General features: G+C 42.1%; 1 protein-coding gene across 4 annotated transcripts in view; it reads right to left on the reverse strand.

Moving 5' to 3' along the window:
• The window catches only part of SLC2A9 (solute carrier family 2 member 9), a 254,664-nt gene that overhangs the window by 27,899 nt on the left and 207,379 nt on the right, over positions 1 to 19,386 (reverse strand). For 2 of the 4 annotated variants that reach the window (XM_063619385.1, XM_063619386.1), the window contains one exon: positions 18,206 to 18,386. The exons of 1 other annotated variant lie outside the window; for it this stretch is intronic. In XM_063619385.1, coding sequence (XP_063475455.1) covers positions 18,206 to 18,386 — 181 coding nt within the window. Of the gene's footprint in view, positions 1 to 15,217; positions 18,387 to 19,386 lie in introns of those variants that run through there. One more of the 4 variants, XM_063619387.1, reaches the window with a different exon arrangement.

Below are 19,386 nucleotides of genomic sequence, written 5' to 3' on the forward strand. Positions count from 1 at the left end.
CTAGGCCACATGCCTCTCGTTTGAGCTTCCATGGTTTATGTTGAGACTTGCCACGGACTCTTCTTGTCTGTTTATCAGTTCTCTCCTCTGCTGAACTGAGCTGTTCCATAGCCGGGCCAGGCCTCTTGCCTTTTGCATTTCTAGTGCATAGCATCAGTGTGTGATGGATACTTAGCAACTGAATGGCATTGCTGAGAAGCCAATCACTTGGACTCTGCAAGCTCAGTAACTGACTTGCAGGAATCTGACTGATTTGTTGAGATGCACGGGCCAGCTTACCCCATGTGGACCTTAGGCTTCATGGAAGATTTGGCTAGAATTCAAGATCTCCCAAATCCTTGGCCAGCTGTCAGTGGCCAAGGACAGTTTCTCTAAGGAGAGATGCAGATGAGTTGGGTCAAATGCATATTTCTTGTGACAGGGCTCTAGAATGGAATCAGAACATAGCCTCCTTGTCCCAGCGAGTGAAGGTGGACAACATGGTTTTGGCAAGCGCCCTGAAATAGTCGGCCCCAGGCCTGTTTATTTGCTCTTTCCTAAGATCTCACCATGCCTTGCCACCCGGCAGCTGGATTGGCTCTAAGTCATGATGGAGCCATAGATAACGTTGCCATTGTGGAAGCCCCATTGCCATCTCTGAGCTGGGTGGCTGGCTCCACAGCTCTATCCTTGGCTAGGCTAGGAGCAGGCAGGGCTGTCATGGTGTCTTGGCTGGAGCAGGGACCTGACTTCTGGGACTTGTGCTCATTCCTTTCCTAGCAGCTGTGCATAAGCCCCCTTTTCCACTGGCCAGGCCTCTTCCCAGAAAACCGATTTCCATTTTGATGAGGTTCTTCTTCCCTGGGGCCAGCCCCAGTTCACCCTGGTACCCTAGGTAATTAATCACACACTCTATGCCTGTCATTATGTTGCCTTTGATCTCATTGGAACTTGAAAGTGCGGGTTTTGCTTTTGGTGTACTCTGCCTGCGTCGGCCACAGTGAGAAGCAGCCAGCCTTTAGGGGCCATTGGATGGTGGCCTCTTGTTGAGGGGATGGGCTTGGTTGGCAAGGCCTTAGCGATCTTGCAGTCAGACTTACAGGTCAGTCTCAAGTTGGGGGGTCATAGCAGCTGCCCTGGGGATGAGGCAGAATGTCCCTTCTCACCTCCAAGCTACTGACTGAGTGTCCTCTTTAGTCCAGGCACGGTGTAGATGCTGCCTACTTTCTCTCATTTGTTCTTCCCAACAAATGGCTGATGTAGGGATTGCCGTTTCCCTGTGAGGAAACAGAGGCTCACTGGGGCTATGGATGCTGGGAGAAAGAGCACCCAAGCTTCCCTGGGGTACAGCCAAGGCCAGATGACCCTTGAAATGAGAATTAAAGGATAGCTCAGAGTCTTCCAGGGTAAAAGAGATGGAAAGACATTCAAGGCAAAGAGAACAGCATATGCAAAATCTTAGAGTGGTAAAGGAAGGAGGCATAGCCAGGAATGGCAAGTATGGCTGGAGCAAGGACTCAAGAAAGGCAGTGTTGGGGAGTGGGTACAGGCCACAGTGTGGACCACCATCACAGCAGCTTGAGCAAGACCAGATGCAGAGCTATAGCAGTGATGCAGCGAAGCAGACAGGCAACATTGATGCCCAGACAGGGGGAGCAGTGCTGGAGGGTGAGAGGAAAGGGAAGCATGCTCTCAGGGAGCAGCATCAGGACTTGGATGCTGACTGCACCTGGTGGAGAAGAGGACAGCTGGGTTCATGTGGCCCTCCGGTTTCTAGCCTGGACAGGTGGATGGCAGCAGCTGTTCTCTGAGGCAGGGTGCACAGAAGAAGAAACAGATTTCAGCACAGGTGAGTTCTGGTTTGGACGTGCTGATGAGCAGTGCCTGCAGGTGTCCAGGTGGAGATGTCTAGTGGGTATTTGAACACAGGTCTGCTGCTCGAAAGGGCAGTCTGGCCTGGAGATACCATCTGGTAGCCTTCGGCATGTTGGGTTATTGAAATCATGGAGATGGGAGATATTGTCCAGGGATGGCATTTGGAGGTGAGAGGGATGAAGGCTGATGGTGGAGCTTTTGTAAGTGTAGGAAGAGCAGCAAAGGAAGCCAAGCAGGAATGCTTAGAGAGGAAGGAGTGTCCAAGGCCCATGGTGTCACCATTCACTGGGCTACAAGTCACCCTGGGCACTGAGTGTGGGCCATCCTACCTCTCTGGTGGGTCAGGAAGGACTTCTGGAGGGGGTAATATCTGAACTGAGCCTTGAAAAATGGCTCTGAAGCTGGTGAGGAAGGAGGGATGCCAGGAGGATGGAGAAGCTGGGCACGCTAAAGAATAACCTGTTAAAATAATTGTAATTGGTGACATTTCTGGAGAAATGTGGAAGCAGACTAATAAAGGGGCAGTTGCTTCCCTCTGAACAGCTCTCCAATACGCCGAGCTGACCAGATTATTCTTGGGCTTAAGAAAAGCATTTGAAGTCTCCCCAGAGGCTCTGGCAGATTTCCCAGAGTTTTGTGTGGGATGGTAATAGATATTCCATTCTTCCTGGTTCAGTAGGTTCAGGAAGGGAGGGGTGACATGGTTTGGCTGTGTCCCCACCCAAATCTCATCTTGAACTGTAGCTCCCATAATCCCCATGTGTCACGGGAGGAACCCCGTGGGAGGTAACTGAATCAAGGCGGGGTGGGGGGGTTTCCCTTGCTGTTGTCCTGATAGTGAGTAAGTGTCATGAGATCTGATGCTTTTATAAAGAGGAGTTCCCCTGCACATGCCCTCTTGCCTGCCGCCATCTAAGACATAACTTTGCTTCTCCTTTGCCTTTCACCATGATTGTGAGGCTTCCCCAGCCATGTGGAACTGTGAGTCCATTAAACCTCTTTTTCTTTATAAATTACCCAGTCTCAGGTATTTCTTCACAGCAGTATGAAAATGGACAATGGGGTTAGACAAAGTTAAACAGGTTTTTGCTGCAGGGCCTCTCAGGACTTTTATTATGTGAATGCACTCTGTGACTCTCCAACGGAGTTGGATAGTGTGAGGGTTTTCCCAAACTCATTTGACCATGGAAACTGTCTTTCCGAGGGGTCCCGGGGCTCTACAATTTCAGGAAGAACACTTTGGGAACAGCTTGCCTTCAGCACAAAGGCCTTATTCCTTAAAATAGATGCAAGATCCTGTCTGCTTCTTGAGTCTAGAATATTACTACATCTTTCCACTTCCTAAAACACCCTGAAGGCCAGTTGTACCAGCCCTATGCATGTTCCCTATGTGCCACATTGTCATGTGTCTAGGGCCTCTGAGCAGTGGCTCTTTCTCTTTTGCTGGACAGGCCCTTTTCTTTATCTGTGGCTCCCTCCAGTGAGAGCCCACCTCCTCCAGGAAGCCTTCTCTGACTCTCTCGGTCAGGTTGGGTGCCCTGCTTTAATCCCACAGTGCCCCATGCTTCCCTACATGCCAGCACTCCTCTCATCACCCTGAGAATGTGCACCTGACTGTCTTTCCCTATCAGGGGATATGATGGATTCACCTCCATATCACCAGTTCTGGGCACACACTGGGTGTTCCTCATAGTTTTTGAGTTAATGGAAAGATGGAAAGAAGCAGAGACTGAGCTTGCCAGTAACATTTCTTACAGAACAATATTCTTTGATGTAGCTGCTATCAACCCACTGGCAATTCCTTATATCCCAGATCCCTGTCTGGCTTACAAGTCACGTTCTATACACTTCCTCAGTCCCTGGAATTATCAGTAATAATAATTATTATATTTATAGTAATAATAGTAGTAATAACTATTACTGGGACCTGCCTTCTTCCAGCCTCTCGGGATAAATTATTTAACCTGTTATTAGTACGGCTCCACATTTAAAAGAGAGACTTTGGAATTCTTCCACCAGCATCTTGCATCCACAGATAAAGATTGCCCACATGCAGAATGAAGCCTCGTAGATCCTGTCTTTGAGAAAGGTTGCCTCTCCCTTTTGCAACATGCTTCCAAAGTGAGCAGCAGTGTGAACCAGAGAGAACACTGTCTTTTGGCTTAGAAATCTCTCTCGTCTGTCCTATGTGGACTTGGGGTCACAGCTGCCCTGCACAACTCCAGGGGCACCATTCACGCAAAAGAAGGTACAAAAGAAGGTGCAACACAATGGCTGTGGCTTGGACTGTACCTAGGAGGCATCCGTTCTTTCTTGAATCAGACAACAGGATTTTCGCTGCAGCCCTGGAAATGGGCAACATTTGTGTTTGAGTCAACTGGCCTTTCTTGGGAGCCACCTAATGCAATGGAAAAGAATGATTCTAATTTGCCCTAGTTGGGAAAATCTGTTCATTTTCTCGACATGATGTGGCTTGGTAGAATGTACATTAAACTAAGCTTTAGAGTAGGTGGGCTCTAGGAAATCTTGAGCAGGTCACAGATGTCAGACTCAATTTTTAATTATACAAATGGACAAAAGTGGACAGATAATCCCAGCCTGGAAGTTTCCTGGTGGGAGCAGAGTGTGTGGATCAGGTGTCCTTGGGTATCATATCCTGCTGTCCCCAGCCCAGCTGTCTTGGTTGCTTGGGGTCATGGGAATGTTAGTGTTGCTCTGAAGCCCCGAAAGCACCTAGTTAGTGAGGATTGGAGCGAACAGGTTTGGGCGTGGGTAGCCCGCTGTCTTTTCCATTCAAACAGAAATACTCAGTGGACCACAGGGGCCTGGTTCTAGTCTTTTGTGTGTACTGGGGTGGAGAGAAGGGAGCAGAATGGCCCAGGCACAAGAGGAAGAATCGTGGAAAGGCTGGAGAGAGGAAGCAAACAGCTGAGCACATTCCAGACGACCCTTCAGCCTGGCCTGCAGGGCCCACCATGACATATCTTCTCCCAGCCTCTCTTGAGATAAGTTATTTAACCTCAGCTAATCCCAGTTTCCTCACTGGTTAAATAGTGAGACCTATACCTGCACGGGCAGGGATGCTGTGAGAATTAGAGATAATTCACTTTAGGCACTTAGCAGAGTTCTGAATAAATTATGGATATTGCTATTACTATCAATGGTTTTAACTTATTCCAACCTATACAACCCTAATCTAGCCGCCATCAACAAGTTTTCTTTTTCTTTTTTTTTAAATTCATGTGATATATCGTTAAAAGTCAGGTCTCCGGTCTAGACATATGCATGCAAAGATGATTTTGTCCAGGCAACCTATTTTATAGGTGGGCACCTGAAGCCCACGAGTAACATTTTGATGCTATTCTTATATTATTCTTCTCTGGCCATGCAATCTAAAGTCACAGTCCAGACACTTTCGAGCACATCACCATGTTCTAATTGTTGGCATTGCACTGATCACCATTTGACCTTTTTGGTGGTCTATTTATTTATTTGATTATTTCCCATGTTTCTCCACTTGAATGTCAGCCTCATAGAAGGCTGGGCATTTTCTGTCTTCTTTACCACCATATGTCCAACACCAAGAACATTACTGAGTGCACAGTAGAGCCGCAGTTAAGTGTTTTGTGATGAATGGATTGTATTGAATGAGTGGTGAAGAGCCTCTTTCTGCATTATGGTTGCCAGCTGTGACTGTGGGCAAGTCATTTTTCTCATCCTTAGTTTCTTCGAGATGAAGTGGGGACAATACTTTGAAGTGGGGACAATACCTGGAGGCAGGTGCAGCATGAGCTCAGGCATCTCCAGCCAGGCCTCAGGGAGACCCTTTAAGGGATGAGATTTTGGTAAATTCACCATGGTGTGTCTTTTAGCCTTCAAGACGAAATCTTCCTTAGTATCCAAGAATTAGTTGGACTGGGAAATGAATCACACCTACTAGTCTCACGAGAGACTGATATATGAGCCAGGCATGAGCATTTACTAATTTTTGCTGCAAAAATAGTATTATTAAGAAAAGGCAGTGTTCAAATTGGCCTAACCAGTTTGCTGGAAGCCAAGTTATAATCAGAAAGCTGCTGAGGGATTATGGAATGAGAAAAAGGGACATGGGTTAACTGACGTAAGTATTTGCCATTTCTGGCGGTTGGCTTGGAGAGTTATGCATTCATTTCCAAAGTAAGGAGAGATCGGACAGGTTGAGTCTGTAAGCTGGGGCATTTTCATCCTGGAAGGGCCAGTGGGCAATGCCCTTTGACACCCTGAACTTTATCTTTAGGCTGTCACCGCTGATTATCATCCCCTTATGATGAACAGAGCCTGCTTTGAACCACAGTAGCAATAGTTTTGTCTTCCGAACACACTTTTCCAACCTTTTCTGGTTTGCGGGAGATCCCTCCCTGATTCTAGGTGGCTCTGAAAGAGTTGTCCATGAGATAATTCTACTTCTTGACCTCTCCCCTGTCCACCACTTCTGGGCTGAGCATATGACCAAGCTGGCCAATCAGAGTAACTAACCCTCCTGGGCCACTGGGATGGACTCAGGGATACACAAATGACCTGAATAGGGCCAATACAAATCTTCGTGAGATTGAAGTCTGGACATTGGGGGTGGTAGATAGTTTGCAAAGCTGGCCGTAGTAACTCCTCATCCTGCATGCCCCTTTGGGATGTGACTTTGGGGGTCTCTCATCAGGAGCTGAAGTCTACTTCCCCTCTCCTTGAATTTGGGCTGGTCCCATGACTTGGTTTGATCAGTTGAAGAGATGTTGTATGAGTTCTGAGTTCTCAGCCTTGAGAGGCCTTGCAGGTTCGATTCCTGCTTTCCTTTCTAACACTGCTGCTTTGTCAGGAAGTCAGGCTGGGGCCTTTTGGAGATGGTAACACTTGGTCTAGAGACCATATTGAGAGAAGAGAAAGAGGAGAGACATCCCAGCCGTTCTAGCCATCCCAGTTGAGTCCCCTGACATGTGAATAAAGCCATTTCAGACCAATCACCTCCAGCTGACACCACCTGGCCACAAATGCCTGATTAAATTCAGGAGACACCACAGAGATCCACAGGACTGCCCAGCTGAGCCTGAATTGCTGATGCACAGAATTGTAAGGAAAGAAAAGGTTGTTTTTTCAAGCCACTAAGATTTGGGGATACTTTGTTTCTCAGCAATAGATAACTGATACATTGGGAGGCAGAAGCTTTTTCCTCACTGAAGTGGCCAAGCTGAGAAGACACAAGGCTGAGGCTATGGAGGCTGCCATCTCGAGAAACTGAAGAATAAAACCAAGCAGAGAAAAGTGGAAGCAAAAAATAAAGGAGGCAGAGTTGAAATTTTGAAAGATGTTATTTGAGTCCCTGAATCCAGACAAGACACGAGCCTGCTGTACATCAGCCTTACAAGACTTCCTAGTTAAGCAAATAAGAAACTTCCTTCTTTTATGTTAAAGACACTGTGAGTCCAGATTATGTCACTGGTAACTGAAAGAGTCCTAAGTAATAAACATTCATTTGTTGAGTGTGTTATTACATGCAACTCGGTTTCAGCCAAATTTTATTGGCCTGGTGATTTTCAGCACTTTTAAAGTTAGTTCCTATATCTCTCAACAATCTCTGATTTTTAAAAATTATCTTATTCTTGAATTAGTTTATTCATTCAGCTGCACTTTATTTAGCACTTACTGTATGTAGAAACTGTGGCAACTCCTGGAGATTTAGCTGGAAATGACATATCCAGCGTTCCCAGCTTCCACTTAAAGTTATTTAATTAGAATTGTGTTAAATTCCAAGAAGAAAAAGAAATGGGCATTACGAGAGTGTGAATATCCTATCCTGCAGTCTTGTTGTGAAAACCAGAGGATCATATGTGTGAAAATACTTAACACAGTTCCAGCATAAACATGTTTTTTTTTCTCATGGTTTGAAACTATAAGCCCTTTCTAACATACCTGCTCTCATCCTAAAAATATCTGTCTTTAGATGTCCTTTCTGCATCTCTAGGTCTTGCATCTAGATGCAACATTCTCAATTTGCCAAATGCGTAGGTAGCTGAGAAGTGCCACATTTTAAAGACTGCTCTAAATTCAAGAGACACATAGTCATGGAACTGCTGGAGGTTTGGGCTTCCGACACACTCTGAAATACTGCCTCACTCCTCACCACCCACACTTCCTGCTGAGAACCCAAGTTTTTTTTCTTTGCCTTTATTACTTCCAAGCTCTAGTTCTTGGCTGAGACAAACTGCAGTCCCCAAATGCTGGGATTTAATGAGAGGAAATTTACTCGACTTAATGTACAAATTTGCCAGGGGAAGTGATTTTGATAAGGATAATTACATTCACACCTTAGTGTAAATTATAGCAAATATCTTACACTGTGAGCAGCTGCTGAGTCCCTGTCACTCAGTGTGACCTCTGTTCTTTGGGGTTCATAACCAGCTAATGAATGTTTAGTGAAAGCAAAATGAGAAGGCTGATTATAATGATCTGAACTCCCAGAGCCTCAGCACTTATTCAAGTAAGAGGCAGTATCAGAATTGAGTGTTTTCTGCATAGACCTATGTTCAGCCATATATGGAAAATGTGGGGCAGGCGGGTTGCAGAAATATTTAGGAAGTGGTGTTGGTGTGATACTCATGGTTTTTCAGAGTCTAGACCAAAACCATCAACCAGTTTCATCTCTCATTCTTACTCTCATAGCCACCACACTTGTCCATACCAACAGTTTGCTGTTCTCTGAATATTCCATTTACTTGTTCACTCCCATGTCTTCAGCCCTTGGTCTTGTATTTCTTTTTTCCCTCTTCGCAGTTTGATGAAATCCTAATCCTCACTGGAGATGCAGCTCACATCTGCATCTGCACCTGCCCTGGTCACCTGGAGCCACATTCATTCCCTTCACAAGGCACCCATCACATTCTCTTTATATATTTATGATGGTATTCATTTGTCCAGTAAACATGTAAGGAGCACTTACTAGGTGCCAGAAAAGTGGAGCCCTAAGAAAAATCCAATGTAGTTAAGGATCCCAGAGTCTATCATGGGAGATGTGCAAGTGAAAAATAATCACAACAACCCTAAAGCAGTGATAAATCCATCAATAAGCTTCTATGGGAGTCAAAAGGAAAGAATCTAGCACAGACTGGGGAGTCAGAGAAAGGGTTCTAGAGGCAACGGTGCCTCAGCATAGTCATTAAGAATGAATGGGCCAGGTGATGTGGCTCACACCTGTAATCCCAGCACTTTGGAAGGCTGAGGCAGGTGGATCGCCTGAAGCCAGGAATTCAAGACCAGCCTGGCCAACAAGGTGAAACCCCATCTCTACTAAAAATACAAAAAAAGTAAAAATATATATATTTATATAAAAGAGCCAGGCGTGGTGGCACATGCCTGTAATCTCAACTACTTGGGAGGGTGAGGCAGGAGAATCGCTTGAACCTGAGAGGCAGAGGTTGCAGCGAGCCAAGATTGTAGCGAGCCAAGATTGTGCCACTGCACTGCAGCCTGGACGACAGAGTGAGACTCCATCGCAAAAAAGGAAAAGAAATTAATAGAAGTTATCCAAGTAAAGAAGAGGAGAAGGACATTCTACACAGAGGAAACACTAGACTCATTCTGGCTATCAGTGGTTTGTCTTCCCTACCATTTTCTCAACTTCTTGAAGGTAGGTATTTGTTTCAGCTATTTTTATATTCCAATTACCTAGCACAAGCATACAGTAAATGCTCAAAAAAGTCTGGTAGATGAATGAATTAACCATTAATCCAGAAAATATTAATTCTGGTCTTGTTTGGGGATCCAAGAAGTGCTAAAGAACTCACTGAATGGTGAGAAAAACATAGCCAGAAACAGTGGGTCTGTAGTAGCCATCTATTGCTGCTTAACAAACCATGCCAAAAGGTGGTGGCTTAAAGCAACAATAATTTATTATTTGTCATGATTCTGTGAATCAGTTGTGTTCTTCTCTTCTTCTGTTACTTCCTCCTGGGCTCACTTGTATTTAACTGGAGGGTCGCTTGGATCTGAGCTTAGCTGGGACAGTGGAGACAGCTGGGCTCTCCCTTTATGTGGTCTTTCATGCTCAAGAAGGCTAGATTGGGCTTCCTCATGTGATGACATCAGCATTCTGAGAGAAAGCTCTAGAGCAAAGGTGTTTATCAACTTCTGCTTGTATCACATTTTCTGATGTCTCAGTGGTAAAAGAAAGTTGCATGGTTAAGTCAAGAGACAATGCGGTAGAGGATTACACGTAGGCATGTACTGGGGGGCATGGTCCACCAAGACCACAATGTTACTAGATGTCAAAGTGCCATGGTGAAAGGGATTAACAAATGGATACGCTACATGCAGGTGGGGAAACAGATCAGAGTCATCACTCTGGAGACAGAGAGGTCCTGTGGTGTAGTGATAGGAACACTAAACTTGACTGGATTGGAAGCTGGAAGAAGAGGGTTTGAATCATAGAAAATAACACAATGATATTTACTTCACAGGTTGTCTCCAGCATCATACACAATAGTGTATGATGTGAAAGTATTTATGCAAACTTGAAGAGAAATTAGCACTGCTAGGTGGAAAGTCCACGCCAGCACCACGGACATCACCAGAACTCCATCAAAGCTGCTGTGACTAGAGAATCCAGGACTAGGAATCCATGCTCCTTTAACCTGGAGGCACCTGTGCCCCACAGAAACAACTTGTCAAGTGTCTAAAGAATTGGGCTGGCTTCACATATTCTCATTTGCCTTGTGCCCTTTCCTGTCATAACCTGTATGGATTGAGTTTAGGTTTACTCATGAGTAAGAGAAACCCAAGTAAGAGTAGCTTAAACTAGGCAGAAGTTTTCAGTGTCACAAGCACAAGGCAGAGGTAGGCAGATCACAGCTGTTACAGAAGCTCTGCTCCATGAAGTCCAGACCCAAGATCCTTAAGTCTCCCTGGCTTGTGCGCTTAGGGTGTGGCCTTCAGTTTCATGGATTAAGGAGGGTGGCCGGTGAGCCTGTCACTACATCTGCATGCTTCATTTGTTCCTCCCTCCATTGCACCATTGCACTCCAGCCTGGGCAGCAGAGCGAGACTCCGTCTCAAAAAAAAAAAAAAGGTATACAGGTCTTGGTGGGTACAGTCAGCTCAGGGGTTCAATACTAGGAAATATGCCTAAGATGTTTTCTGCAGTACAGTGTCAGTCAGTAACAGAGACAATATTTTGATCACCACTCTACTGGCTGTTTCTGTTTTGCATTCCCACCAGCCATCTATGGGAGTTCCCACTGCTCCACATTCTTGCCAACACTTGGTACTATGAGGATTTTTTATTTTAGCCATTCCAATAGGTTTGGGGTATCTCACTGTGATTTTAATTTTGGTTTCCCAAATAACTAATCATGAACGACCTTTCTTCATGCTTATTTGCCATTTGTATACCTTGTGCCTGTTCATAGATTTGCCCAGCTTTTGAGTTGTTTTCTCATTGTTGAGTTTTGAATGCTCTTCATGTATTTTTGATACAAGAGCTTTGGTGGATATGTGTGTGAGAAAAATATGTGAACATATTTTTATTCCAGCCTGTAGCTTGTCTTTTCATTCTTTTAACAGTATCTTTTGGCCAGGCGTGGTGGCTCACGCTTGTAATCCCAGCACTTTGGGAGGCTAAGGCGTGCAGACCACCTGAGGTCAGGCATTCAAGACCAGCCTGGCCAACATGGTGAAACCCCATTTCCACTAAAAACACACCTGTAATCCCAGCTACTCGGGAGGCTGTGGCAGGAGAATCGCTTGAACCCGGGAGGTGGAGGTTGTGGTGAGCTGAGATCACGCCACTGCACTCCAGCATGGGTGACAGAGCGAGACTCCGTCTCAAAACAAACAACAACAACAAACAACGACAACAAAAACCCCCAGTATCTTTCAAAGAATAAGGTTTTAAATTTCAATGAAGTGTAATTTACCAAATTTTCTTTTATGTATTGTGTTTTGGTGTTACATCCTAAAGCCTTTGCTTAAATTTAACAAGAATTTCTCTCAAGTTTTTTTCTAAACTTTTTCTAATTTTATGTATTATATTTAGGTTTATGATTCATTTCGAATTCATTTTGAATTCATTTTTAAGGAGTGAGATATAGTTTGGAGTTTATTTTCTTGCACTATTTCAGAACCATTGTAGAAAAGATAATGCCTTTGCACTTTTGTCAAAATTCAATTGATCATTTTTGTGTGGGGCCATTTCTGGATGCTCCATTTTATTCCACTGATCTTTGTGTCTATACTTTCACCAATATTGTAGTGTCTTGATTGCTGTAGAATTATAATCAATCTTAAAATTAGGTAGTATGAGTCCTCTAACCTCATCCTTTGTTTAAAAAACTGTTTTGCCATTCATATACATTTTAGAATAAGCTTGTTAATTTCTACAAAATTTCTTTTGGGATTTTGATTGAGAATGTGGTAAATCTATAGATAAATTTAAGAAGATCTTTCAACTTTAGTAAAGTCATTCATTCAGTGAACACAGTATACCTTTCCATTTATTGGTTCTTTGACTTATTTCATCAGTGTTTTGTAGTTTTTGGCAGAAAACTAAAGAACATAAATATGTTTTGTTAGATATTTAACCAAGTATTTCTTGTTTTTGGAACTACTATGAATAGCAACATTTTTTATGTTTTAGTTTTTAGTTGTTCATTGGTAGTACAGAGAAATACAATGAATATTTGTGTGCTGAACTTCTATTCTGTAACCGTGTTAACTTTTTAGTTCAGGTAGATTCTTTGAGATTATTATGTAGACAATAATGTGTGTGAACAGAAACAGTTCTATTTTTAATGTTTTGCTTCTCAATCTGTACACCTTTTATTTATTTTTCTCACCTTGTTACATTGACTTGAACTTCCAGTATGATGGTGAATAGAGGCAGTGATAGAAAATATCGTTACTTTGTTGCTGATCTTAGGAGAAAAGCATTTAGTTTTGCACCACTAAATATGATGTTAGCTGTATGTTTTTTGTAGATACTCTTTTTCCGGTTAAGGCAGCTTTTTTCAATTCCTGGTTTGGTAAGTGTTTTGAACATAGAGGGATGTTGAATTTCGTCAAATGTTTCCCCTGTATCTGTTGATATAATCATATGTTCTTTTCCCCTCACTCAGTTAATATGGGTTATTAAATTGAGTGATTTTGGAATATTGAAACAGTTTTGCATTTCTCCACCTTGTTGTGGTGTATTATCCTTTTTATATTGTTGATTTAACTTTCTAATATTTGATAAGAAATTGTGTGCCTTTGGATGGATGAAGCTGGAAACCATCAATCTCAGCAAACTAACACAGGAACAGAAAACCAAACACTGTATGTTCTTAACTCATAAGTGGGAGTTCAACAATGAGAACACGTGGACACAGGGAGGGGAACATCACATACCAGGGCCTGTCAGGGGTTGGGGGGCAAGAAGAGGGAGAGCATTAGGAGAAATATCTAATGTAGATGACAGGTTGATGGGTGCAGCAAACCACCATGGCACGTGTACACCTATGTAACAAAACTGCACGCTGTGCACATGTACCCCAGAACGTAAAGTATATCTAAAAAAAGAAACTGTGTGCCTTTGTTTATGACAAATATTGGTCTGCAGTTTTATTTTCTTGTACTGTTTTCTTGTATTATTTTGGTATCAGGTTTGCGTTAGTTTCATAAAATGAGTTAGGAAGCATTTCTCCCTTTCGAATTTTCTGGGATAAATTGTGTAGATATTTTCCCTCAGTATTTGGTAGAATTTTCCACTGAAATCATCTGGATCTGGAATTTCCTTTGTTGGAAAGTTTTAGCTAAGAATTGTGTTGATTTAAGTGAATATGGGACTACTCAGGTTATCTATTTTTTCTTGAGTGACTTTTGATAGTATCTTTTGAAAATTTATCTATTTCATTTAAAGTTGTTGAATTTACAGGCAGGGTTATTAACAGCATTTCCTTATTACCCTTCTAATATCTGTAGGGTCTGTAGGGATATTGCCTCTTTCATTACTGCTCTTGGCAAGTTGTGTCCTATCTCTCTTATCCTCTCTTTTCCTCCCTGCATCTCCCTCCATCTCCCCAACATCACTTCTTCCATACTCCCTCTTTTGGTTAGCCTGGATAGAGGTTTATCAGTTGTATTGATCTTTCCAAAGAACCAATTTTTGGTTTCATTGATTTTCTTATCTTGTCCCGTTTTTGATATATTTCCATTTTTGATTTCATATATTTTTATTCTTATCTTTATTATTTTCTTCCCTGTGTTTGCTTTTTGAATAGTTTGCTTTTATTTTTCTAGTTTCTTAAGGTGAAATTTTAGATTAATTACTTGAGAGCTTTCTAGCTCAATTGACCCATTTATAACTACATAATTTCCTCTTTATTATGGGTAATTCTTCCTGTTTCAAAGCCTACTTTTTCTACTATTAATATGCCAGCTTTCTTTGGATTCACATTTGCATACTGTATCTTTTCTCACTCTTTTACTTTTAACCTCTCTATATCATTATGTTTAATGCGGGTTCCTTGTAAAGAGCATACAGACGGGCCTTTAAAAAATTCAAACTGGATTGACAGTTCTTTCAGTATTTAAAAAAATACTGAGATATTGTTCCAGTCTCTTCTGGCTTATTTGGTTTCTGATGAGAAATCTAAAGTCATGCAAATCATTTTCCACTCTATGTAATGTTTTGATTTTCTAAGGCGCCTTTCAAGATTTTTTCCTTTATATTTGACATTCATCAGTTTGATCACATTTTTTTCCCCCAAGGGTCACCCCTTTCCTGTCACTCTGGGCAGGGATCGAGGCAGGAGATGTCTCCTGCAGATTTTTCAGTCTACGTCCATTGCACAGTTTCCAAAACTGCCCTGTCCTGGAGTATAAGCTAGGAGATACTCACTGCCATATTAACTATCCTTTGGGTTTTGATTTCTCTCTTCAATTTGCCTGATATAATTTATTTTTCAGAGTCCTTATATGTTTGCACTATGATTCTGTCCAGGGTTGCTAGTTATGATCAGTGGGAGAAATAGGGTGGAGTGTGCTTACTTAGCCAGAACTAGCAGCTGGAAGAGTTACTTTTAGTGAACCTGAAAAGAAGAAATATAAAACTCCATGGCTTGGAGGTGAGAGAATATGTAAAATAGTAAGACAAGGGTCTAATCCCCAACTCCTGGTCAGGAATTAGGAAAGGAGACCTGTTAATTTGACTAGAGATTCTTTTAGGGTCTGTGAATGGATACAGGGTGCTGTAAGCGGCTAGTACCTTTCAGCCAAGAACCAGAGCCTGTGAAGCAAAGCTCATGAAAATGTCTATCTCTCTGACTCACCACTCCCCCTTATATTTGAGTATCTGGAAAACAACTTTTTTTTAATGTCACATGTATTTTATTTCATTGAATATCATATGAACATGGAGGAAAATGTGAGACAACAAATCCTAGATTATCAACATAGGTAACAGAGAGGAGGAAGGCCCAAGCAAACATAAGAAAAAGGTTCTATTCTGAAGCACAGCTATTCCATTCTACTCATCTGTAAAGTTAAAGTGTGAGTATTAGAAAGTAATACAATATTAAGGACACTAAAAGAAAGAATACCCCCTAGATTTGTGGTACAAGTGTGTGGCTGTGAAAAACAACTTTATACATGAAGAATTCACAGGAGTGAATATCAAGAGAATAAAAAAAAAGGGTTTGGAATTGAGATGATGCATTTGATTTAATATAAAGTGGAAAAAATACAAGATAAGAGACAAGATGATTGTAATTGTGTTTCACGTATTCTGTGATTCCAACTGGATGAATAATAAGCAAGAAATGGACAGAGCTGTCTAAAAATTAAATTGCTTATGTTGGGGGAGTGAAAGATATGAGATTATGGATGTCTTATTGTTTTATTTTTCAAAAATTTCCTTAATGTGGCTGCTATGGTTTGAATGTCCCCTCTGAAAGTCATGTTGAAACTTAATCCCCAATGTGGCAGTATTGAGAGGCGGAGTCTTTAAAAGGTAGTCGGATCATGAGAGCCCTCATGAATTAATGGATTAATGAGTGAATGAATGAATGGGTCATCATGGGAGTGGGACTGGTGGTTTTATAAAGAGAAGAGAGACCCCAGTGATCACACTTAGCTGCCTCACCATGTGATTCCCCGTGCTGCCTCAGGACTGCAAGAGTCCCCACCAGTAAGAAGGCACTCGTCAGATGTCTGCCTGACATTGAACTCTACAGCCTCCAGAACTGTAAAAAAATAAGTATATTTGTCTATAAATTACCCAGTTTCAGGTATTCTGTTATAAGCAGTAGAAAATGGAGTAAGAAATGGCTCTATGAGCTTTTCAAATAAAATAACATGTAAGAATAATTCCTGCCCTATTGCCTGATAGTCATAGTGTTCCCCATTCTATTTCTGTCACTTATTTGGGAAGGTTTTCCTGATTCTCACCTCTCACCCCAGTCATCCCTGTGGCATGTTTCTATATCACTGTATTGATGACAATTTACTGTACTGTAAAGTACAGTACTGATGACAACTTTACAGTTAATGCTTTGATTTTCTATCTTCTCTGGTAGACATGGGCTTTTGCAGGTGAGGGCAGTATATTTTCCTGCTTACTGATACATCTTTAGTACATAGCTAGTGCCTTGTCTATGGTAGGTACCTAATAAATATTTATTACCTAAATTCTCTTGTCTCCAAATAAAAGAGAACACCAAAAAGCTAAGATTTTTGTTTTACACTGTCTTTCCCTTGGCTCTTTTGGCCTTAGGCACTTTTGGAACCCACACCTCACTTTCTCTTTGTCTTGACAAACACTGTCCAAATTTTTCAGCCAACCCAAAGCTGGATGGCATGGTGCACTGAGTTGGCAATTAACCAAAGGAGTGGCCCAGTGATGAAAGAATACTCCGCAGAAAAGGAAAACTGAACTCAAGTTTTGGCTAAGGCTGCCATTGTCAAGAATGATCAGGAAACCCAAGGGATTATGGCCGAAAGGATTCTAGTGGTATTGCTAAGTCAAGTCCTCTCTGGCCCCACTCCTATGAGATACCAAATTCAAACACACTGGTGCTAATTCAAATGCACTTTACTTTACTTTAGGACACTTTGTTTCATTTTAGAAGCAAGTATAGGAAATCGCCCAAAACGCAAGCCACACATTACAATAGCAGGCTGTAAGTAGCTCTTACGCAAACAACCCTAGCATGTAAGAGTTAGAAGAGCCCTTCAACATATCTATTCCAAACACCTTCCTTCAAAGTTGACCCAGATTTTCCTAGCAACAGTCAAGATGAGTAATCACCCAGTCTTCCCTTGAGCACTTTGAGTGATGGTGAACTCCCCATCTTTCAAGACAGCTCATTACCTTTACAGAGAAATCTCTTCTAGACTTGGTAAACATGAGGTACCCGTGCTGACACTCTGAGCCCCACACTTGTGGCAGAGATCACCAATTAATCACAATGTTTTTTTTTCCCTCACCAAGCCTAGGTTTAGCTTTAGATCATCCTCAACATTGCTTTTCATTTGGATAGAGGTCAATTTTCAGTCCCTGCTGGAATTACGAGAAAGTTAAGTCTTCCACACATTGCTATTCTTCATGTTCTCTGTGAGCACACAGGACTCTAATAGTCTGGGGTGAGGACAGCATCAGCCCTGAAGTTTTGAGCCCATTCCTGGAACACAGTTTGGGAAAGACAAAATCTGCAGGCTGGTGGGTTGGTATTAGGCTCTCCAAAGCCTGAGATCCACAAGGTCAAATATTGGAAACAGGCATTTCTTAGGCTCTATGAATAATCTTTCCACTGACTTCTGAAAGCCTATATCAGGGATGGAAGCCTAGGGTCATTGAGGCACTGGGACCCAGGTTGAGGGCAGGTCAAGGCTGCTTGTGGTAAAGCTGGGACTAGAATCTCAGTCTGTGATCTCTCATCCGTTGAGTCCCCTAACAGACCAAATTGATTTTTCTTTGATAAAGCATTAACATACTGTTTCCCCAATTTCATTTTGAAATCATGGGTTGAGTCATGAAGAAGGCAGGTCGTCAACCTATATAGAAGAACGCTGAGTCTACTGAAACATACAGTGATTCCTTGCAGCTTCCAGAAGAGTTTGGGAGATTCAGTTGTGAATAATGCTAACATAGTTGCAATGTTAGATTAGTACAGGTCTACTTTTAAATACTTCATAATATAAAAGACTTGCATAGCTTCAATTCATTTAAGTCTCCCAATTATGGGTAAATTTTAAGTTTCCTGAAAAGTGAGATCATCTATTTAGACAATCCTGTTTTTGACATAATTGTCCAACGTGGAGGAGGAAACTTGTTCAGGCCTTCAGTTTGTCTTACCATCAGTGACAGCTGAGTCAATTTTCTCTTCTGGTGGGTATGCTTTATTCCTTTTGGAAAATGCCTGGCTGATTTCTGCATGGGTTCTGTTTTTGGTCTCAGGCAGCACAAAATATAGGTAGATAGCACCTGTGATACAAATTGTAGCAAAGACTAGGAAACAGTAGGTGTCCAGACTTTTCTGTGGAAAGGCAGAGACAAAAACCATTAAATAGATAATCAGTAAACTTGCTGTTAAACCATCTCTACACAGATTTTTAAAATAGCTCCACATTCATATACCAACACTCCTAGACAAAACACCATGTGTGATGCTGGCTCTATAAGGCAAGTGTGCCCTACACGAAGTGTTATCACATGAGGCTTGAATAAATCAGCTTCAAATTCCAGGAAAGATGAGAAAATGGCACTTTTTTGTTGTTGCTGTTGTTGCAAATTTGGCATTTAAAAATTAATCATCAAGAAAGCAAAATGGAATGCTTGCTGAATATTAGCTTAAGCTTATATTTACAATTAACCACATTGTCTCCTTGCTTCTACTAAACACATGAGACAAGAATGACATCAAAAGGGAAGAGAAATGCCTTAGTTCATAGGAAGAATGTGGAGCATAGAATAGGCCAAGGTAATGTCAGTTTTTCTAATATGCAAATGATCTAAGTCACTAATTGATACTCTGAGACGGCCTTGCACAAATAAGAGAGATGAGAAAAAATAGAAATGTTCAATGCAATCACTCCGTTTTATGTATCCTGATTAGTGCTTGGACTAGAATAACCCTGCCAACTGCACTAGACCTTGAGCTTCTCAGTGACTCAGACACCTCTGTAGCTCCTGTGCCTTATAGGAGGTACTCAGGACATGTTTGTGGAATAAAAGACTTGAAATCCTAGCCTGAAGCAATCTGCTTGCTTTGGTCTCCCAGGTACTGGGATTATAGGCATGAGCCACCACTCCAGAAATAAAACACTTTCTGGGTCCCAGCTGTCAGGATTGTGACTATTATATGCAACAAACATCTACTGATCCAAAGATAAGGTGACACTGTCTTTGAATAATATTTCCCAAGAAGCAACATCCAGATTTTAGTCAATTCCATTCTATTCTTTGATTTGACAAACATTTATTCTTGGAGAATAGCAGAGTGCTTAAGCTTGATCCCTGGATCATATCCTAGATCT

The sequence above is a fragment of the Symphalangus syndactylus genome, chromosome 16 (assembly GCF_028878055.3).
Source record: "Symphalangus syndactylus isolate Jambi chromosome 16, NHGRI_mSymSyn1-v2.1_pri, whole genome shotgun sequence".
In the NCBI taxonomy this organism is placed as follows: Eukaryota; Metazoa; Chordata; class Mammalia; order Primates; family Hylobatidae; genus Symphalangus; species Symphalangus syndactylus.